Source organism: Hippopotamus amphibius, chromosome 11 (genome assembly GCF_030028045.1).
Source record: "Hippopotamus amphibius kiboko isolate mHipAmp2 chromosome 11, mHipAmp2.hap2, whole genome shotgun sequence".
NCBI lineage: Eukaryota > Metazoa > Chordata > Mammalia > Artiodactyla > Hippopotamidae > Hippopotamus > Hippopotamus amphibius.
The window spans coordinates 50,350,911-50,370,884 of NC_080196.1; the positions used below are offsets into that span (position 1 = coordinate 50,350,911).

General features: G+C 37.3%; 1 protein-coding gene across 7 annotated transcripts in view; it reads right to left on the minus strand.

Moving 5' to 3' along the window:
* RBMS3 (RNA binding motif single stranded interacting protein 3) overlaps positions 1 to 19,974 on the minus strand; it is a 707,061-nt gene that overhangs the window by 73,040 nt on the left and 614,047 nt on the right. For all 7 annotated transcript variants that reach the window (XM_057698459.1, XM_057698462.1, XM_057698461.1 and 4 more), the window contains one exon: positions 5,098 to 5,208. In XM_057698459.1, coding sequence (XP_057554442.1) covers positions 5,098 to 5,208 — 111 coding nt within the window. The remainder of the gene's footprint in view (positions 1 to 5,097; positions 5,209 to 19,974) is intronic.

The window sequence follows — 19,974 nt, forward strand, 5'->3', positions numbered from 1 at the left end:
AGCTGACACTTTCAGCAATTTGGATTTCTACCACCACACTGTCTGTGCTTAAGAAGGCTTACCTCCCATGCCTGTTAGCAATGTGCATTATTTTAATTACTTTATTTAAGGGGTTATATGTGTGTTCCTGTGTGTGTAGTGGATTAATTTGCTGTTAAGTTGATTATTTTTCATATGTTTTTTGGCTTTCTAGTTCCTCCTTTATCAATTATCTGTACATGTTCTTTGGCATTTTATATACTGGGACTTCTGTACTTTTTGCTAATTTATTGGAATTCAGAATCCATTTTTTTAAACAGCAAAAGCTTACTGTTTGCAAATAAACTTTTGTAATACTAGACTTTCACTTAATGCCTACTTGTTTATTGTTTATATTGTAAGACTAACTTCAAAAATTCACTTATCTTACAAGACTAAACAAATTTTAAAAAGTGATTCCCTTTCATCCGTATTTTCTTTCTTGTATTTAACCATTTTTAATTGATTGATACTCTTCCCTGAAAAATCATTTCAGGAGATGTACTCATGACCACTTATGAATTTATGATACTGTTTCCTAATCATGAGTCCATTTAACATAATGTATTGGTTTTTAATCACTCTGTCTTAATACTTATATTTCTGGATAATAACTGAAAATAGACAATCTCTAAAGCAAAATGAACAACTCAGGATTTTCACCTGATGCCGTCAGAATTTCAAAGCAATACAGGAGGGATGGTGTCACTGAAAAGTGTGAGAGAATCATGTTGAACAAGTCAAGAACAATTACAAGATTATCTTTGTGAGCGGCTGTGGTTACACCACCAAAATCCAGTGATGTCACAAATCACCAGTGTTTGGAGACACAAACAGAACTGCAGATAAGAAGCCTGCAGAACAAAACCTTTTTATTTCTTTCAACAGATTCTGGTGACATTGTAAGCCACTGGTGACCACCAACCAAACAAATGAAAAGGAGATAAGAAACTTGTAAGACAAGATTGTCATGCAATTTGGAGGTTCTCATAATACAGTAAAATCCCCAGTGGTTTCTGTGAAAGCTTACAATAGACTGATAAGAAGTTATGGATAACAGGGCTTTGGTTCTTGAGGGAATCCTGTGACAAAAAATAAACAAATGCAGAAAAGCTAGAGAATTCTTCAAGGTCAGCAGAGCCCTGGAATAAAACAGTTATCCTGCTTGCATAAATTATTTCTTTTAAGGCCTGCAGATTCTGTCCAGCTTAAAAATAGGTAAAGAATTAAACAATAAATATTTGAGGTGGCAAATGGCAAAGAATGGTTAATTAAACTACATGGCATCCATCTCAAAATGTGGGGTTGTGGGGGACCAAATATATCTAATTTTATGAAGATGAAAAAGAGGCTTTGGCTCAGTACACTTCCTTTACCCAGGGGTCTTAGAAAAGAAAGTGGGGCACAGCATGTGACCTAAGGCACCCCTTCTGGAAATAGAAACTTTTAATCCAGCTCCAGGTCCCATCAGCCCTGAACCTGTCTGCTTTGGTCACTCCCTGGGTCTCTCTGCCCTGACCTTGGAAACTACTTCTGGACTTGAGGTTCCTGTCTTAATCTTGACTTGTCACTGTTCACACCTTGTTTTGCAGAATTTTAGTGAGCTCAGACATATGAAAGCCTCTGGAAAATTACAGTAGGAGAGAGACATAGTCAGAGAATTTTAGACTGACTGGCTGTGGCAATATGGGGGCAAAGAGACTGGAGTAAACTGAGATGGTAAACAGGAAGAACAGTTAGGGGACTATTATAATTAAAGGAGGCCCAGGGCGAAGACTCTAGAATGTGAAGGAAGGGATGTATTTGACAGATGTCTATGGGACTTAAAAAGTAACTGTATGTGGTGGGGATTGAGAAGGAAAGGGTCTACACTGGGTCCTATAGTGTTGGACTCCCCGGGTGAGTGGTCGTGGGGTCAGCCTGAGAGGGAATAGGAGCAGGACCCTCCAGGGGTCAGTGGGGAGAAAGCTCGGGAAGCTCATGAGATTGGTTTGGGTCACGCTGACTTTGAGATGTCGGAGGGAGAGTCACGTGGAAATATTTAGCAAGTGGTTGGACGAATGACTAAAATTCTAAAACGGTCTAAAATTCTAAGATGAGGTTAGCCCTGAGGACTCATATATAAGAGTCTTTGGCATTGAAGGCGGAGCTCAAAACCATCAAAGTAGAGGAGCTTGCTTAAGGAAATCAGGTATGAATGAGAAATAAGTTTAAAAACCTATTTAGCAGCCTAAGAAGGAAAAGAAGGAGCAATGGTCAGAGAGGTCTGAGGAGGATTAGGAAAACCTTGGGCAGGAGTCATAAACCGAGAGCTCTTAGGACAAACTGGGTCCAATATTCAAATATAGGGAGATTTCCCATTAAAATTCAAATAGCTTCTCTTGAAAAACTGGAATATCTCATCCCATTAACACTCACAACACCCCTGGGATATAAATATTATTTTTCTCACTTTGCAAAAAAGGAAACAAAAGTTCAGAGAGGTTAAATAACCTGCCTAAACATGTACAGCTAATAAGGGGCAGAACCAGGCTTTAAACTCAACTTTTAATTTCCATACCCACTGTTCTTCAACACCAGGCCACCTTCCCAGAAATGGATAAAGTGAGTTGAAAAGATGTAATAAGGTAGTGAAATCTGATAAAAGAACCAACCTCAAGTGATAAGAGCCACTCTAAATACCAATCAAAAATTCAGATAAAATGAATCTAAGATATCATATGAAAGTATAAGAGTGACAGTTTAAGAAAAAAGTATAACTTCATGCTGGACACCCAACATCGTCAGTGATATTCTGTTGAATAAATCTACAAATTAATACTGTTTTCTCTCTGCCTTTTCAGAACCTTAGATAACTTTAAATCTTTGCAAAACATCAATTTACACAAAGCTTAAAATATATTTAAGCACTAGTCCAAACGTGAAGGAGGAAAATAATTTTTAAAAAAGCTAGAAGAAATTTGATGTTAAATATAAGCCACATGCTGAAAACTTTTGCTTTCTAAGAAAGAAAAGGGTCTATATCATTATTGAATAATTTGGCTATTACCAGCTGGACAAAAATTGTGGTCTTGTATAAATGTATCCTTTTTGAAAATGCCCAAACATTAGTCATAATATACATTATTGAATCAGTAAGTATTGTAATTCTGAAACTGTTCTATATAATTGAGCTTATTTTTCAATTTGTTAAAGGATTAAGTCACATTCTCAATTAACTTAGGTCATATTTTTCCTACTTTCCTCCAAACTTGAATTTCAGCCAGTCAGCAGGCTTTGCTTTTGATTCAAATGAGTAGAATTTATAGTGTTTCTTTTTACACTTTGCACTCCCTGCTTTATCAGATTACACATTATCATTCAATACAGTAAAAGTACATTACTTCATTTATTCATAATTTGTGATCACTTAAAGTAGCAGAAAGCAGACATAAAGGGAAATCAGTAGTGGGACATGAGAAACTTCATGCCTTCCAATACTGTTCTGGGACCTGCTTTATTAATAAATGAGAAAAGGGACTACAAATAATCTTCACACATTGCTAAAAGCTGTAGAAAGTGTCTTCAAATTCTACATCCCTAATGAATATTAGCTGTACCATACTGTAGAATTAAACATAGTTTTCGACATGACTTTTAAAAGTCTAGTTCAGAGACCTAAAGAATCATTTGATCTAGTCTAAGCTTTCAGACCCATAAGGTATCATCAACTGCTTTTTATAGGTTCAGCAACTGAGGCCTTCTAGATGGGTACTTTGTTTATGTTCAAAAAACTAAATTTCTTTATTGAAACAGTGGGGATCTTTCCATTAGGTATATAGACTTTCCTCCTATTTAGGGCAGATTACTGAGGCCTCAGTGGACTTGTCAGAAACTTCTTATATCCTCACAAGCCTGTGATTCAACACATGTATGTAGCAAGCAAGCTAGGTAAAAGGTAAAATCTCCAATGTATAGCTAATGTACCTAGTGTACATAGATGTTTGGAGATGATCCCAGCATAACTGAGAAGAAGCACAGAAGTGGTAACTATGAGACATATATGCATAGAGTCATGGAGGCACATGGTTGAAGGGGTCCCATCAATCTCCATGTTCAGCACTTTGAGTGGATGGAGGGGGGCACTGAGACCAGGAGATGTTATCTTCCTGAGGACAGATAAAGGCAATAGGGCTCCATCAGGCTCTTCCTATAGTATTAAAGCTGTGTCTCACTCAGAAGAAGATATGTTTTCCTTTTTCATCTTTAAAAATGACAAAATTACATTAACATTTATGATAACTAATACTGTTACATGAGAGATTGTTTTTGATATTTTTCATTGTTCTCGATAATAAAGTTGGAGCATTCCACATTGTGTTAGACATTTGTCCTCCTGACCATTTGGGGAATTGCTTTTGAAAGGATTTTTTAAAAAACAAAGTTTTGCCGATGATTTCAACTGCTGTGTTGATATAAAAGCAATGCTGCAATGGGCATTTTGGATATGCTTTTGTGCCCTAAGGAAAAAGAATGGCTACTCAAAAACACATCTACCTATTTAAAAAAAATCAGGTACATTAGATTCTTTCTTTTTTTCAACGCCATCTCTGTTGACATATTCAAAAGAAAGATTAAAATAAGTCAATTATGTGAGGTTCTCAATTACTTTTTGTTGCTTTAAACACTGAAAGTAAAAAAAAAAGCCTTGAATATTAGTTCTAATCAAGGATGGCCCCTCTCTTGTGAATAACCTGGGGATGTTGTGAGCTGAAGTGGTAAATATCTGGGAAAGAAAAACTAGGCTCAAGCATATTAAGTTACAAGGTCTAAAACAGACATACCTGGTGCATTGTATCATAGGAACCAGAAGTAATGCAAATTTAAACGCAATGCAGTAGAACCTTCAGCCTTGTCAAAGTGAGTAAATGTGCCCTGGAACTGTGCATGCAAAGGGCAGCTTATTCACAGTGGGACCTAAAAGGCATGTTAGTCAGTGGTGCAGAATCAGTTCTGCTGATGACACCAGTAAGGACAGCGAGTCCTGCATGTTACTGATGAAGTCCAAGAAAACAAAAGGGAAACAAACTCTTCACTCACCGTTCCTGTTGTGCCCAACGAAAGATGATTCATCTGTTGTGTCAGGGGGCCCATCATGTTTGCTGGCTGCATTGACATAGGATGGTCCATTGTTGGCGTAATCACAGCACCCTACAAGCACACACAACATCCATCTGAAAACATGTTCCATAACCAAGGGAACTTTAAAAAAAAATAATCTGTGTTGACATCATACGTGCTTCCTTCTCACTAAAAAGGCTAACCTGCACCATGTGTGATCTTTGTAGCCATCCATGGCGTTCTGTTTGTCTAAATATATAACATTAGTGACTTTTTTATCTCTGATGTGATTTATCTGTGATGTCATTTATACTTCCAATATTCAATGTAGAATGTATTCTAAGACATCAGCTATATCCTTTCTCACTGTTCTAAATACAAACTTCTCTGACTGAAAAGTAGAAATACTATGGAAATTCTCTAACTTTTCTTGCTATTGAGTAAAACTTTTGTTTTTGTCATTGATCCATGATTTATACAGATCATTCTTGATCACCTCAATACAACCTTCCCCCAGGGGGATAATGCTGGTCCAGATGGGTTTCTTGACTGGATATCTTTAAAGGACATATGCACATCTAACATAAGTGTTATAAAAATCAAAGCTACTATTTCCCATATTTTTTCCTCCTAATCTTTTGACCTTCTTTCTTTCTACCAATGCTTTTGACACAAGCCCGGAGGACACTGAACTCTATTAAAAGCTGGTCAAATGAAACAGCACTGAAATTTTTTAAATGCAAAAATATCAGTGTTTCATCATGATAAGCCCTACTTCTAGAATATGCTTTTTGATTTATCATAATCATTGGATATGCAAGAAATAATAGACATTAAAAACAAAACAACTTCTTTCCATATACAAAGTGTCACATGGTCTGTGAAGCCCAGAGCCAGGCCATACTACCCTTCCCTTCCTCTTCCTCTCCACTATCCTACAATTCCAGCTTAATTGACTAACTTAGAGAATGGAAGATCTTTTAAAAAAAAAAAAAATTGAAAAGCTAGGGTTGGATAGAATCTTTGAGACTGTATAATTCCAGTGCTTTATTTTAAAGATGGTAATAAAGGCAGAAGCTCATGCTATAGTAACTCATTTAAATACCTAGTGGTGGTGGTAGCAAAATGATTATGAATCTGAATGCTATTTTTTATGTGAACATTATTTTGCTCACCATGTGACTTTTTTCATATAAATAAACTTTTTGAAGAAATAAAAATAAGTCAGAGTCATGTGGATGGAAGGATCTCAGCACCTAAACTAATTACCCATAAGCAAGCGTGTCCTAAAATGCCTTAGCTCAGGATTATCAGTTTCTCGCACTGTTATCCAAATCTAGCTCCCTGACTATACCTATTAGAAGCTCAAGCTGTCACTCAGCCTTCCTTGTGGGCTCCTCCTCATCAATATGGAAGGAAAATAGAAACTGAACCATGTATTTGCAAATGATTGATATACAGAGCTAGCTTTGATTTCAAAGACATTTAGACTTTTGAGCTAGAATCAATCAAAACATATGTTATTTTATGATATGTGGCTTGTAAATAGACATAGCTGTGTATTTGCATTGTTTGAATTTCTTGATGCTGTCATAAGCTGTCATTCATCAGAATGCTTCTCGAATGAGAGACATGATAAGCTTTTACTTAATTATAATTCAGAGACAACACTTTTTCTTCCTGCTGCCTGAATATAACAAATGCATCTTTATTATTTCCTTAAAAAAAAAAACCCAAACTTACTAGCGTTTATTTCAGGTATTTGTCATATCAAACTAGCAGTAAATACTTTGAGAAGACCTGAGATTCTTCTTAAATCAATTTGGGATAAACTATAGAATAATCTCAGAGTTAAGATAGAAGTCCTGAAGCATTTTTTTTAAGCCAAAATGTGGCACTTTCACAACATTCTAATCCTTAGCAGGTGCAAGACTTCAATACTCTTCTTGAACTTGAGATTTAGGCTATCTTCTTAGAATCTTTGCCCCTAGAGGTTCTGACACACAGCTAACATGTGACTATCCCAGAAACCCCACAATTCTACTCAGATTGCCCTAGTTGCATAAAGAATTGTTCATTATTTATCAGAGATAAAAACCAAATTGTGTTTGGCCAGGACACTTTCCTCTCAATGCCCTAGGGGTGACCTCACTCCCAGTAGTGTGAGAGGTAGTCTTAAGTCTTTTTTGGAGGTGGCAATATGTAAATGAGATAAGGTGAGCCTGTGACAGACAGATAAATCAAAATCCATGCATGGTAAGAGTGGAAGGACTGAATGCCTGCATTTGAAATTAATTTCGTAAGGATCGTCTGGTCTCTTTAGAGAATCTTTTCACAGAAAGTGCTTGGGGAATCATTTGATTACAGATGCCACAGAGTGAGCGCTGCTTCTGTGTGTAAGCCAGAAAGCTGACAGTCAAAGGGAAGAGTGGGGAGGGACGTGTCACCATTTAGAATTGGAAATAGCAGCACTGGGAATGGGCTGGAAGACAACGTAAGAGAAACATTCCTAACCAGTCCAGTTATTGCAAATAAAATGAACAACAAACTAAGGCTTTTTGGAGGAGGACACGTCAGGACATACATTCTTGTTCAAATTTAGTAAGAATGTTCAAGAAATACAGGATGCCCATAAATGATTAAAATCATACATTTCTTAAGAGTCTCAAGGGATGAAGAAATTTACGAGCATGTGTAAGTTGGAAACAGTAGACAGGAAGCCCTTGGGGAAACACACTGTCTTGCTGGCACTTTACCAGGGACAGACACATGGGGAGTTTGAAGTGCTGGTTATCTGCGCCACAGAGTGGGGTTCACCAGCCACTGTGTTCATCAATTGCAATTCAATTACAGGATCTCTTCTGTATCATATAAGACATATAAAAGTGTGGGGGAGAGAAAAAAGAAAAAAAATAACAAAAAAGAAAGAGAAAAACCTTTGGTTGTTAAGGCAAAATTAAAATTGTGCCTCATTAAATATACTGTCAAACCCTTTCCTATCCAATGCATTTAAGCCATAGACTGAAGAGTGTTCTGTGACAGATGTTGCCAACACATTAAGGGTAATTTCATTTGCTCAAAATGTATAGAATGTGCTGTCGGACAGAGTTTGCTTGGCAAATGGCAAAGCAAGAGGAAACAGATTTTTCATTTTAGCATCTCTGGATGTCTGGGTTTGCTCAATGTTTAAGCTGCAAAGAAAAATACTGTAACATGCTGTAATTCCACTAAAAAGCACAATGACCAGACAGCTGAAGGGAATGTCTGGTCTGTTTTAGCCACGGCCTCTGCAAAATAAATCTGCTCACACTCAAGAGTCGTAGGGTGGAGCTGGTCACCCTAATTCTGAAATAAACAATTTCAACAGGATTTTGGATAAAGTTTCCAAAGATCATTGATGTGGAGTAAATATATCTGACCTAAGGCCAGAAAACCATCTGTGCTGTTAACCTCCTGCCAATATTTGAAAGAAATTTTAAGTCTAGAAGAGTTCATCAATATTTTAAGTTTCCAATGGAAGTATAGGATCATCAGTAAGTTGGGGGAAATGCCAGTAAAGCTCCCTCCCATCAAGAATACACAGAGCTGGTTTAAAACCTACATTAATGCCAAGATATGGACTACAATGAGAATTACCTATATGAATGTTCTGTGGTTGTCAATATTCTAAGGCCAGTGCCACTCCAAGTATGATCAAGAATTTAAATTAGAATCTCTGGGCTTCAGGCACTGGAATCTGTGTTTTAATAAGTTCTCCAAATGATTCTGATGCCCCCTAAAGTTTGAGAATTGTGTTCTGTCTATAAACTGCTATTGTATAAGCCAGTGTAACAAACACTTGGTCTTATTTTATTTATATTGTTTCTCAATTATTTGTTTTAAACCAATCTTGTGATAGGGCATAAGCCTTTGTGTAATAATTATATTACTTCTTGTTTAAAAATGCAAAGAGGTCAAGCTTGCATTTTTGATGAGCTGAAATGGGGCGATTATCTGAATAATTCAGGCCTCAGTCTGATGACCTGACATGTTTCTTTTTGATTCGTATGTCTCATGTTGGAGCACATTTAAGAATTCTTCCTGTTTGGAATCTTAGGGAGCCTTGAATTTGAAATCACAGAAATGTAACTGTATTAATAAAACGTAGGAAAATTATAACATTAAAAAAAAGGAAAAGAAATATCACCTTCTTTTTCCCTCTTGTCCAATTTAGATGCTGCAGGTCAAAATGTTTACAGCCCTGACTGGTATATATAGAAATGATAAACAACAAGGTCCTACTGTATAGCACAGAGAATTACATTCACTATCTTGTGACAAAAGATAATGGAAAAGAATATGAAAAATAATGTGTATATATATGTGTATAACTGAGTCACTTTGCTATACAGCACTAATTAACACATTGTAATTCAACTATATTTCAATAAAAAATAAATTAAAAAGAAGAAAAAACATAAAAAGAAATCTTTATGTTCCTTTCAAAAAACTATATTTGCAGCCTATATTGTGCTCTTTTCCTATGGCCACATGCAAAACCATAGCACGTGTTAGTAGTAACCATTCAACATGATTTTAAAAAATGTGATTTAGGGTCATTCATCTTCTTTCTCATCTTTGTGTTTTCTGCCTCTCAGGTTTTAATATTTCTAGAATAAATATCTAGTGGACTTTATGTACACCAGACTTTTTTTAGCACATGTGAAGTACAGAGAATGATATGCCCTTACAAGTAAACTTGTTAGTATAAAGGCTTTTCCAGTAGCAACAATGCTTTCATAATATAAATGGCATAAAGGTATTTCACTTAACTTGGGAAACAGCTATCCAAATACTGTGCCTGCTATGTGAGTGTGTGACACTCTGTGCTGTGTATGTAGAGATGTTTCACATTTTCCTTTGTTGGTGTGGGCATGGGTTTTATTTTGTTTTGTTTGCAGGGCTGCTTGGTGAGGTTTAAGAAGGCCTGCTTGGGGCGAGAAAAAAAAAAGGATTGGGAAAGATTTCCCCATCCTCAGAAACACTCATTAATCCTCAACTACCCTGATGAATTTCCAACTTGGAGAGACTGCCCTATATATATATATACTTGATATATGATATGGTAGATATAACTTCCACTCTGGAAGCATTCTGGAATGATCTCCAACAAACGCTGGAGGCTTGGGAGAATGTGAATAACCAGGTGTAGAAGAAGCCAGGCTGCCCAGAGACCCCACGTTAGCCGCTATCCTGCCTTCCCTTTATTATCCCCTACTTGCTTCTTTCAGTATACCTTCCAAGAGGGTGAGGGTAATGTCGACACACCTTTTGTCACCCCTATAATTAGGAATTACACACAGTAGATACTCAAAATAGTATTTGTGAATTAATTTTATATATCGGCACCACAAATTGTTCAGTAAAATTAAAAATGGTTAACCTTTACCAACTTTTAAAATTTAGATTGTTCATTCTCAAAGGGCTGAAATCATGTCTGCTTTTTCAAAGTGTCTATTTACAGTGTCATGATGTTGTTTACAGGAGGAGGCATGTAATATATGCTTCATAAATATTGGTTGGAAAATGATGAAAAACTCAAATCATCAGGTACTTAGAAATATTATTTTGAGATTAATAGTCAAAATGGAGCAATCTAAAGATTTTGAAAAATCTTGTTCTCACAAGGGGCAGTTCGGTTTCAAGGCCATGGTTGTGCTCACGTACGTGTGCATTTATTAATATCTGCAATCACCACATCCTTAGATGTGAGATCTGAAATTCACTTGATGTAAAAAGTTCTACTAATGCCACCATAGCATATTTTTGGAAATTATCAAAATAAAAGGTATTGGTGTAGGTGCACACGCCAGTGGTCCTCACCAAGGGGCGATTCTGCAGTGGCTAGAAGGGACATTTGGCAATGTCTAGAGACATTTTGAGTTGTCAAACTGGGGAAGGGGTGCCACAGACACCTCGTGTGTAGAGGCCAGGGATGTTGCAGAACATCCTGCAACACACAGGACCATGCTCCACGACAAAGAATTATCCAGCCCAAAACATTAGTGTTAGGGTTCAGAAATCCTGGTGTGCACAAATCTATGTTCACAAGCTCCATTTACACAAAATGAGAAAGACTTGAAATTACAATAATTAGAAAACGGCACAGAGTATGCATCCACTCTCTGCTCCATACAACCAACAGCACATCTTAGATTCTACACTGAGATTATGATACAAACCAGTTTCTTAAACACCTGACATCTAAATCAATTGCCCAAATCTGATAATTTATCAGTGAAAGGAAGCAAGACTATTATTTGATTTTATATTATATAACTTGATAGTGCTCATCTGGTTATTTTTCAGTTCAAATGGATATTGCTATTTATTTTGGAAATACAGTTAACTAGAGCTGGGTTTCTCTTTTCTAAGTTTAGACAAATTAGATTCGATTGGTATGTTCAGACTGCTATCCAGAAGTGTGTACTTGTGGGTTTGGGGTATCATGTTTAGAAGTAGGGCATTTTCCATTACATGGTAAATTTAGAAGAGTTTTGTATGTAGTTTGTCTAATGAGAGTATCTATTAACTGTAAAAATAGAAGGTTTTTTCTTACAGTCTTATAAACACAATTTCATGCTGCTTTTGGGTTCAGTTGCCATTAATTGGAGGTATTTTATTAAAAATATGTAATATTTAAAATCACTAAAGCCATATTCATTTTAACCATGGAGTCCCCTTTAAAAGAACTCTAATTCTATACCCTGTCTATTCAACTGTGAATAATGGTTTCAATTACTGGTTAAGTGTTTATTTACACAATAGTGTCATTCTGAATGAGAATTTAAAGTAAATACGTCACATGGAAGTATTTCTTACCAAAGCAGGTACATAGATAATAGTATTCTCAACAATGCTTTATTGAATCCTTTAGAGTTTTGTGCTTAAAACTAAATAAATTTATTTAGCAGTGACTTTTGATTTTTTAACAAGTGTCCTTAGAATTCTAATCGAGTACAATGGCTTTTAAATATATTACAGTATTGAGGGAAAGCTGACATTTTGAAGACCTTGGGGCCCAAGGTTCAAATGGTTTTGTTGACTGGATGTGCAGCAATTAGTTCTTTTATCGTTGAACTCCTATACCTGGTTGAAATTTTAAAAGGAATTTCATCACTCAGGTAGGTTACTGTATTCTTTTATTTTCATATTTCTACTTAAAGAGATTATAGTTGCTGAGCCAATGGAAACATGAAGTGTGCACAGAAGGACCCAGGGCCTCCTCAGAGAGTCTTATGGCTTCAGCAACAAAGGGTGAATTTGTGTTCCTCGCTTCCCATCCCAACCCGGTAACAAATGTTGGCTCTCAGCCAGGGGATCCGCTGCACACAAAGCTACGTGCTGTAAGAACCCATGTGGTGTGGTGTAGACAATGTGGAGGAATCAAGTTATTCGTGTGGGAAAACTGATGGGGCGACATAAGCCCTCTGTCTCCATTTGCAGGGCCCCTGTGGTGTATGGCTTCCTCATCCACGTGCATTGCACAGTTCCAAAGTTAGTTTAAAGAGAGCTGTAAGCTGTTATATGCGGAATGGATAAACAACAACGTCCTACTGTAGAGCACAGAGAACTATATTCAGTATCTTATGATAAACCATAATGGAAAAGAATATGAAAAACAAATGTATATATATGTATAACTGAATCACTTTGCTGTACAGCAGAAATTAACACAGCATTGTAAATCAACTACATGTCAATTAAAAAAAAAAGAAGATGCGTGAGCAGGGAAATGATGTAAAAAGGCTCCATAGTTTTTCTAATAAGAAAAAAATTTTAGAGATTCGAGAAAAATAAAAATAAATAAATATTAAGGACCAGTAAGCTATGGCACTTATTAAATGAATGGGTTAATCACATTATATTTCACCATCTTCCCTATGTTTTTAAGAACAAAAAAAAGCTCCTGATATCTACTCATCACATATATTATATAATAGAAAATTATATTATCGATATGGAGAACAGCTCCCAACCATTTTCATACCTTAAAAAAAAAAAAATCACTTTAAAGATGATTTTCTTTAATTTTTGTTCCAAGAGGGGATACAAAGGAAACTGTGTTAAACTATCTTCTCTACCAAACCATAGCCTAGATTGCACACTTACAACTCAGTTAGCATCTAAAAATTATTGTCTTATAGAGGAAATGTCACATGTTTAGGACACTGGCACTAATTAGCCAATGGCTGCTGTAAGGTACACTGGAGTATAAGGGTAGATAGGATGATCAATTATAAGACCAAAATAATTTCCATTCCTGCTTGACCTGTTCAGATTGAATGCGCAGTAGGGTCACCCATGAGGTTATGCCTTTGTACTCATTTCCACGTTTTATCTCCAATGAAGGATCCTGCAGGTAGATCCAAGATGGCCCCTTGAGCACGGTACACATGCTCCACTAAGATCCCATAGCTTACAATTTACCCTTCTAATCTAAATCCCACCCACATGAAGCCTCTCCTGCACCACACTGAACTACTCACCCTTCTCTGACCCATCTTGCTCTCCCACCCTTGGTGTGTCTGCCTGGGCATCTCCAGCAGGTTTGCATGCGTGTGCTAAGATTCTCATCAAATGCTCCATTCTCCAGGACAGCTCCTGAGCCTGACCCAGGTTGGTGGTCATTTGTTCCTCTCTTGTCTCCTAGCTTTTGGCATGCATTTGATCATGATTATACTTTATTTCTCCTCTGAATTCTAAGTTCATTGTGCCATTCATGATACTTTATTTTCTAAGGGTTTCAGAGAATGGCACAGCGTCCGTCATGAAATGGGTCATAGTGGTGCTGAATGTCTAAATTAGTGAATGCGCTTGCTCATCTGACAGGGCTGTCACAACTTTAAAAAGATATGAAACATAATAGCAGCTCTATGCTTTAATTAGACAAGACGTTTCAACTGAAATGGCGAAAGCACTTTCTTGACTGGACAACAGGATGGTCTTCAAAATCCATTTACTCAATTGCTCTGCTTTCCTTTAAAAGTGCCCATTTCTGACCACTGCCAGCTGCACAGTCTTGCCATTTACCAGAAGAATTTCTGGGCTTCTAATTCTAAGGGCCGCACATCACCCAAGGAACTCTAAGTTTGGAGCCACTGCACCTGGACCCAATCAAATGCTGCAAAATTTCCTTTATATACCACAGTGTAAGCTTTTTTAATGAGAGGGCTTTCCCATGCCACACACTGTTTTAATAGCCTTATATCTGCCTGAGATTCTTGTCAAACCTTGCCATGTGATGGAGAAGAAATGCTTTATTCACATGTACAGCCATCACTCTGTATACCTCCAAGCTGATTTTCAATGTACAGAAAGTTTAAAATGCACATCAGAAGCAAGATTCCAGGCCAGTCTTCTTCCAAATGATAAGGCAAACAGGATTCCCAGCAGAGGTCTGAATATTTATGGGCAGCGTCTTTTGTCTGGTAAAATGTTTGTCTCACTTTAACTAGCGCTCAGGATTGCATGCTGTCATAAAACTTCTCATTAAAAACTTCTCCTTGCTGACAAATAAGCCAAAAAACCCTGCTGCAAATCATTTTCAAGGCCTTGCAGGCTTCTTTTGGTGAGCGGGCCTGGGAGATCATTTCTTAAACCACGGGGTGGGGGGATCAAGAAGAAAAGCTGTCTGTTACCCTACTTATGGCTGTTGTTTATAGTGCAAATTACTGAAATATGTCACAAGGCACCTTGACTCTGGATATTACTAGGAAAGCCGCTATTCCTTGTCCTGCAATTTGTTACAAAATGCACTTTGTCTTGTGGTCCCTCAGAGGACATTTCTGAGGCATTTGTTTCCTCCTTTAAGACATTTTTAGAAATTTGCCTGGTTAAAGCTGCCAACTCAAGAAGACCTAAGACACAGGTATGAAGCCATGACCCTATGCAAGAAGGAATTTACTCCCTTTATAGCACACTTTCTATCAGTACTATTGTCACTAACACATCTCAACTGTAGTATCTACACTATTGATGAAATGTTTCGTAACCTAATGTTGATATAAAATATGTCCTGGTGGAATGGCCATATGCTAAGGTAAAAAAGTTACATAGTAGCATGCAACCAAGATATATTCTGAGTTATGTGAGATGTTAGTTAACGTACATCAAGTTGTCCAGTAGATGAGATGAAAGCCAATTTTACGTTTCTACCCTTCAGTATTCTATTTTTCGTAGAGTTTGTGCTAGAAACTTAGTTACACTTAGAATTTATTAGCATTTCCCCTAAACAAGAATACTCTATCATTGGGTGTGACTTTTTCTTTGTTTAATAGAATGGTCTTAAACTCTCTAGTACCTTGCTCTTCATAGTGTGGTTCGAGCCCAGATAGTGTCATCTGGGAGCTTAATGTGGAATCTCTGGTCCAGCCCCAGCCCCACTGAATCAGAATCCACGGTTCAATAAGATTTCCAGGTGAATCATATCCAAGGTCAAGTATGAGAACATTTGCTCTTTTCTTTTTATGTCTGCCATGGCTCTAGTTGAGTAATTATTCTACTGCATTGCTTCTACAGAGATTCTTCATGTGTGTCTTACTCATTTTGTTAATTCCCTTTTCAGTTCCTACCTGAGGGCCAAGCAGCTTAAAATAGTCTTTGTAACATTAATATGCCTCCTGCAAATATGTTATAACTACAAACAGCCAGTAATACTTAGTTCACCTTGTCAATAGTCTCCACAGAGTTTCTGCCTTTATCCATAAAATCTCTCCAAGACAATTTCGTTTCTTCTCTTATGACATACTTGCATGGCAACCCTCAAACTGAAACCTCCATTTCTCTCCAAATAATGTCCAATTGATGAGTTTGAAATGGTTACTGCAGGCAAGTGCTGGAAAAGATGCTGAATGCCTTGTAAAGTAGTGAGAGTCAACATCTGTGTACATACCACAAGTACGTACAAGGTGTTAGGTGTTAGAAGTAAAATTCCAAAATATTACTACTTTCTAAGCCCTTATGGAATTAGTCAAAAGTGTTAAAGATAGTAATAGTCCTTTGTTGTCTTGGCCTTTTTCCTGAACTCTTAACCCAAATTTCCAGCTGGTCACTGAACCCAGAATGTCTGGCACCTCAAAACTACCATGTCTCATTTTAAACATTCTCTTTCTCTTCCTCTATCTTCAGAGCACATTCTTTCTCCTCTGTTCCCCATTCTTGGAATAATATGTAAAATTCGAAGCCCCTTGCCTTCTTTTCCCTCATCACACAGAACAACCGCACAGCCAATTCTTGCCAAACCCAGATCATAGATGTCTCCAGATGCTCTCTCTTCTGTTCAGGGCTGCTAGTTAGGTTATCCCTCATTGGCTTAACCCAGCTACTTTCTGTGGTGCCTCCGTCAGTCATGGCTGGAGACATTTGTTTTCTAATTATTATTAGTTTCCCCCAAGGTGAATCCTTCCTTTTCAATATAGAATTGAAGAAAAAAAAAACCCACATTTCCTAGACTCCCTTGCTGTAAGATGTAGATATTTGACTTGTGTTAGCCAGAAGCTCCTGCGAAGAGCTTAGATTTTGAAGACACATGACAAGCGGGCAGGGCACGTGGTATCTGTTATGTAGTCCATGTCAGGGCAGAAGCAGCATGATTTCATGGTTTTGGGAGTTAGTGGCAGTAGCACCCCTTTGGGTCATGTAATAAGGGATCTAGAAATTTCTTATCTGCTAATTGTCAGCATTTATTTGCTATCAGACTAATCTATTGTCAAATTTTTCTTTCTATAGCAACTTTATTTAGGAAATAAAAACACGCTAATTTCATCATGTTTAGTTTATTTTTGAAGGTAGATGGGGTGAGAAAATAAACTAGTATCATTCTTTTAAAAATAGTTCACCAAGTTTTTGTTTTATTATTTCCTACTGCTCCCTGAAGGAAAACAAATATGTCTTTATATCTGCTAACTGGTAATCAAACTTTGACGTGTTTATCATCCTAGGGCCTTGATGACATACCATTTGTATATTACTTTTCGGAACTTCTGTAAAAGATAACATGGGGCTGCACATACCATAAAATAAACTTATTTCAAAAATGCTCTTTCTGAGTTTTTGACCACCAGCTAAAATTACACTATTGTATTAAAGTTATTCAAGAGAAAATATTCAGAAGCAGTTTTTCCTCCTAGATTTCCTCCCACCTTTTTCTTTTGCACGCCTTCCCTTTCACATAGATTGTATGTGCGATAGGTGGGGAAATAAATGCTCAGCAGAATCAGGCAATCTGACTACTCAGGGGTTTTCAACGTATACTTTTGCTTTATTTCACGCAAGAGCAGGCCCGAAGCTATCTGCCTGCCAACAACTACATTCTTCATTCCCATTATGGAGGCAGAGCCCCCACCTCATCATTCAAAGGCAATCTTCAAAGGGACCTTGTTTTTGCTCATTCCCGTTGTGACAGATGTTTTCTATCATCTACCTCCACATGCTAACTCATCTGTGAGGGTCTGACCACCCCCTCTCTGCAGCCAGCTGTGGAAACAGCCCCAGTGTCATCTGTGGCAACACTCATTCCATTCGTCTGACCTCACCAAAGACCACATCCAAGAGCAGGAAAAACAAACAGCCCTGATAACTTCCTTCAAAACATCTCCAGGGCAGGAGATAGGCCGGCACTAGACAAGAGCCCTTTACAAAGCATGTAACAAAAGAGAGGAAAGCTTATTGGAAACACTCAAATGTCACCAGGCTAGCCAATTGGGGTAATCCCCAGATTAAAGAATAATGAAGCAATAGCATCTGTGGGCATGGTTCAGCTGAAAACATCTGGTTGACTCAGAACCACTTCAATTGGCCTGGGTAAATATCAGTCAATCACCTCTCTTCTTTGATTGTATAAAGTTCCCACGATGAAATGTTTACACTCCAACTCATCCAAGTCTTTGAAATACTGTGAAAAGACTGTAACATTTCTTAAATGGAGAGATAATTAACATGAATTGCTCTGTGGCAGAGTTATACTCTGATATTAGAATATATTTTAGGAACAAAAATTATTATGCTTTTTAAGAAGTCTGTCTTGGCTTGCTTGAAATTGACAAAGCAAAACTTTTAGTATAAGAATCACATCACTTTCCGATATTGAGGGGGCTGCTTAAATTATAATGTATATGCCAAGAAGTCTGCATTGTTAGGGACTTAATAAATTTTTCAAAGATATTTTGGTGATATTTGGAGTTTAGGAGCAAGAACATTAATTATTGACTCATTCACTAATACTTGCTGAGGTACTCTTATGTCTTGCCCTGAAAAAACCTGAGTATAGTAGTTGAATAACTTGAATGAAATATAAGAAAAACCAAGTTTCAAAAATGTAATCTGGACAAAGCAATCAAGGACACTACAATTTCCCAGAGAGGTAAGCATCTTTGGCAATACCATGCCAATTTCTGCCTTCAGTTTGTCTACAATGTTGGCTGACTGATTGCTAATACTCAAGTCCTGAGGTCACAGGTAAGGCCCAGGATGTGTGTCTCCCCTATAAGTTAAGGCGTTACCCAGGTTGAGCAAGCCTGGAGGTTTTGCTACAGCAGGAGGACTTGGGCTGACAGGAAACAGCCTGAGATCACGAAGCACTAGGCTAAAGAATAGAATGGGAGAAGGAAATAGCTCTGAAAAATGAGAGAGAAATATAGATTAGACACACAGCAGATTGTGTCTAAAAATAACTCAATGTATATCTTCGTTATCAGGATCAAAAATGCCCCTATAGGCCAAGGTTTCTAGGGATGGATGGGTCATCTCTGAAGGAGAGTTGGTGGTAATTACAGATGTGTTCATTTCTGTTGTCAATCATAGTTCACTTAGCTCGTTCACTGACTGGTAATACTGTATTGTGTCATTCCTCCTAAGAATTCTGCCTGCATCTCAGAAACAGGCATTCAATTGATAGCCTTTAGTATTTGCATGGTAATGGAATAGCAAACACGACTACACCACACATGCTGTGTAGCTACCTATTCTGACTCTGGTAAGCATTTTATAAAATTTTTCAAAAACCCAAATCTAATTATAATTCAGTGGGTTTTTTTTATAGGATAGGCCTAACAAACATTAATATCTAGTGGTCTTGCTATCAGGCCTAACTTTTATTTATTTACTTTTTTTATTTTTTATTTTTTTAACTTTTTATTTTTTACAATAAACTGCATATATTTAGAGTGTACAATTTGGTCTCCCAATCTCCCAATTCATTCCCCCCCCCCAATCCTCCCCGCTTTCCCCACTGGGTGTCCATATGTTTGTTCTCTACATCTGTGTCTCTATTTCTGCCTTGCAAACTGGTTGATTTGTACCATTTTTCTATAGTCCACATATATGTGTTAATATAGAATATTTGTTTTTCTCTTTCTGACTCACTTCACTCTGTATGACAGTCTCTAGGTCCATCCATGTCTCTACAAATGTTCCAGTTTCATTGCTTTTTACAGCTGAGTAATATTCCATTGTATGTATGTACCACATCTTCTTTATCCATTCATCTGTTGATGGACATTTAGGTTGCTTCCATGTCCTGGCTATTGGAAATAGTGCTGCAATGAACATTGGAGTGCATGTGCCTTTTTGAATTATGGTGTTCTCTGGGTATATGCCCAGTAGTGGGATTGCTGGGTCATATGGTAGTTCTATTTTTAGTTTTGCAAGGAACCTCCATACTGTTTTCCATAGTGGCTGTATCAATTTACATTCCCACCAGCAATGCAAGAGCTTTCCTTTTTCTCCACACCCTCTCCAGCATTTATTGTTTGTAGATTTTCTGATGATGCCCATTCTAACCAGTGTGAGGTGATACCTCATTGCCATTTTGATTTG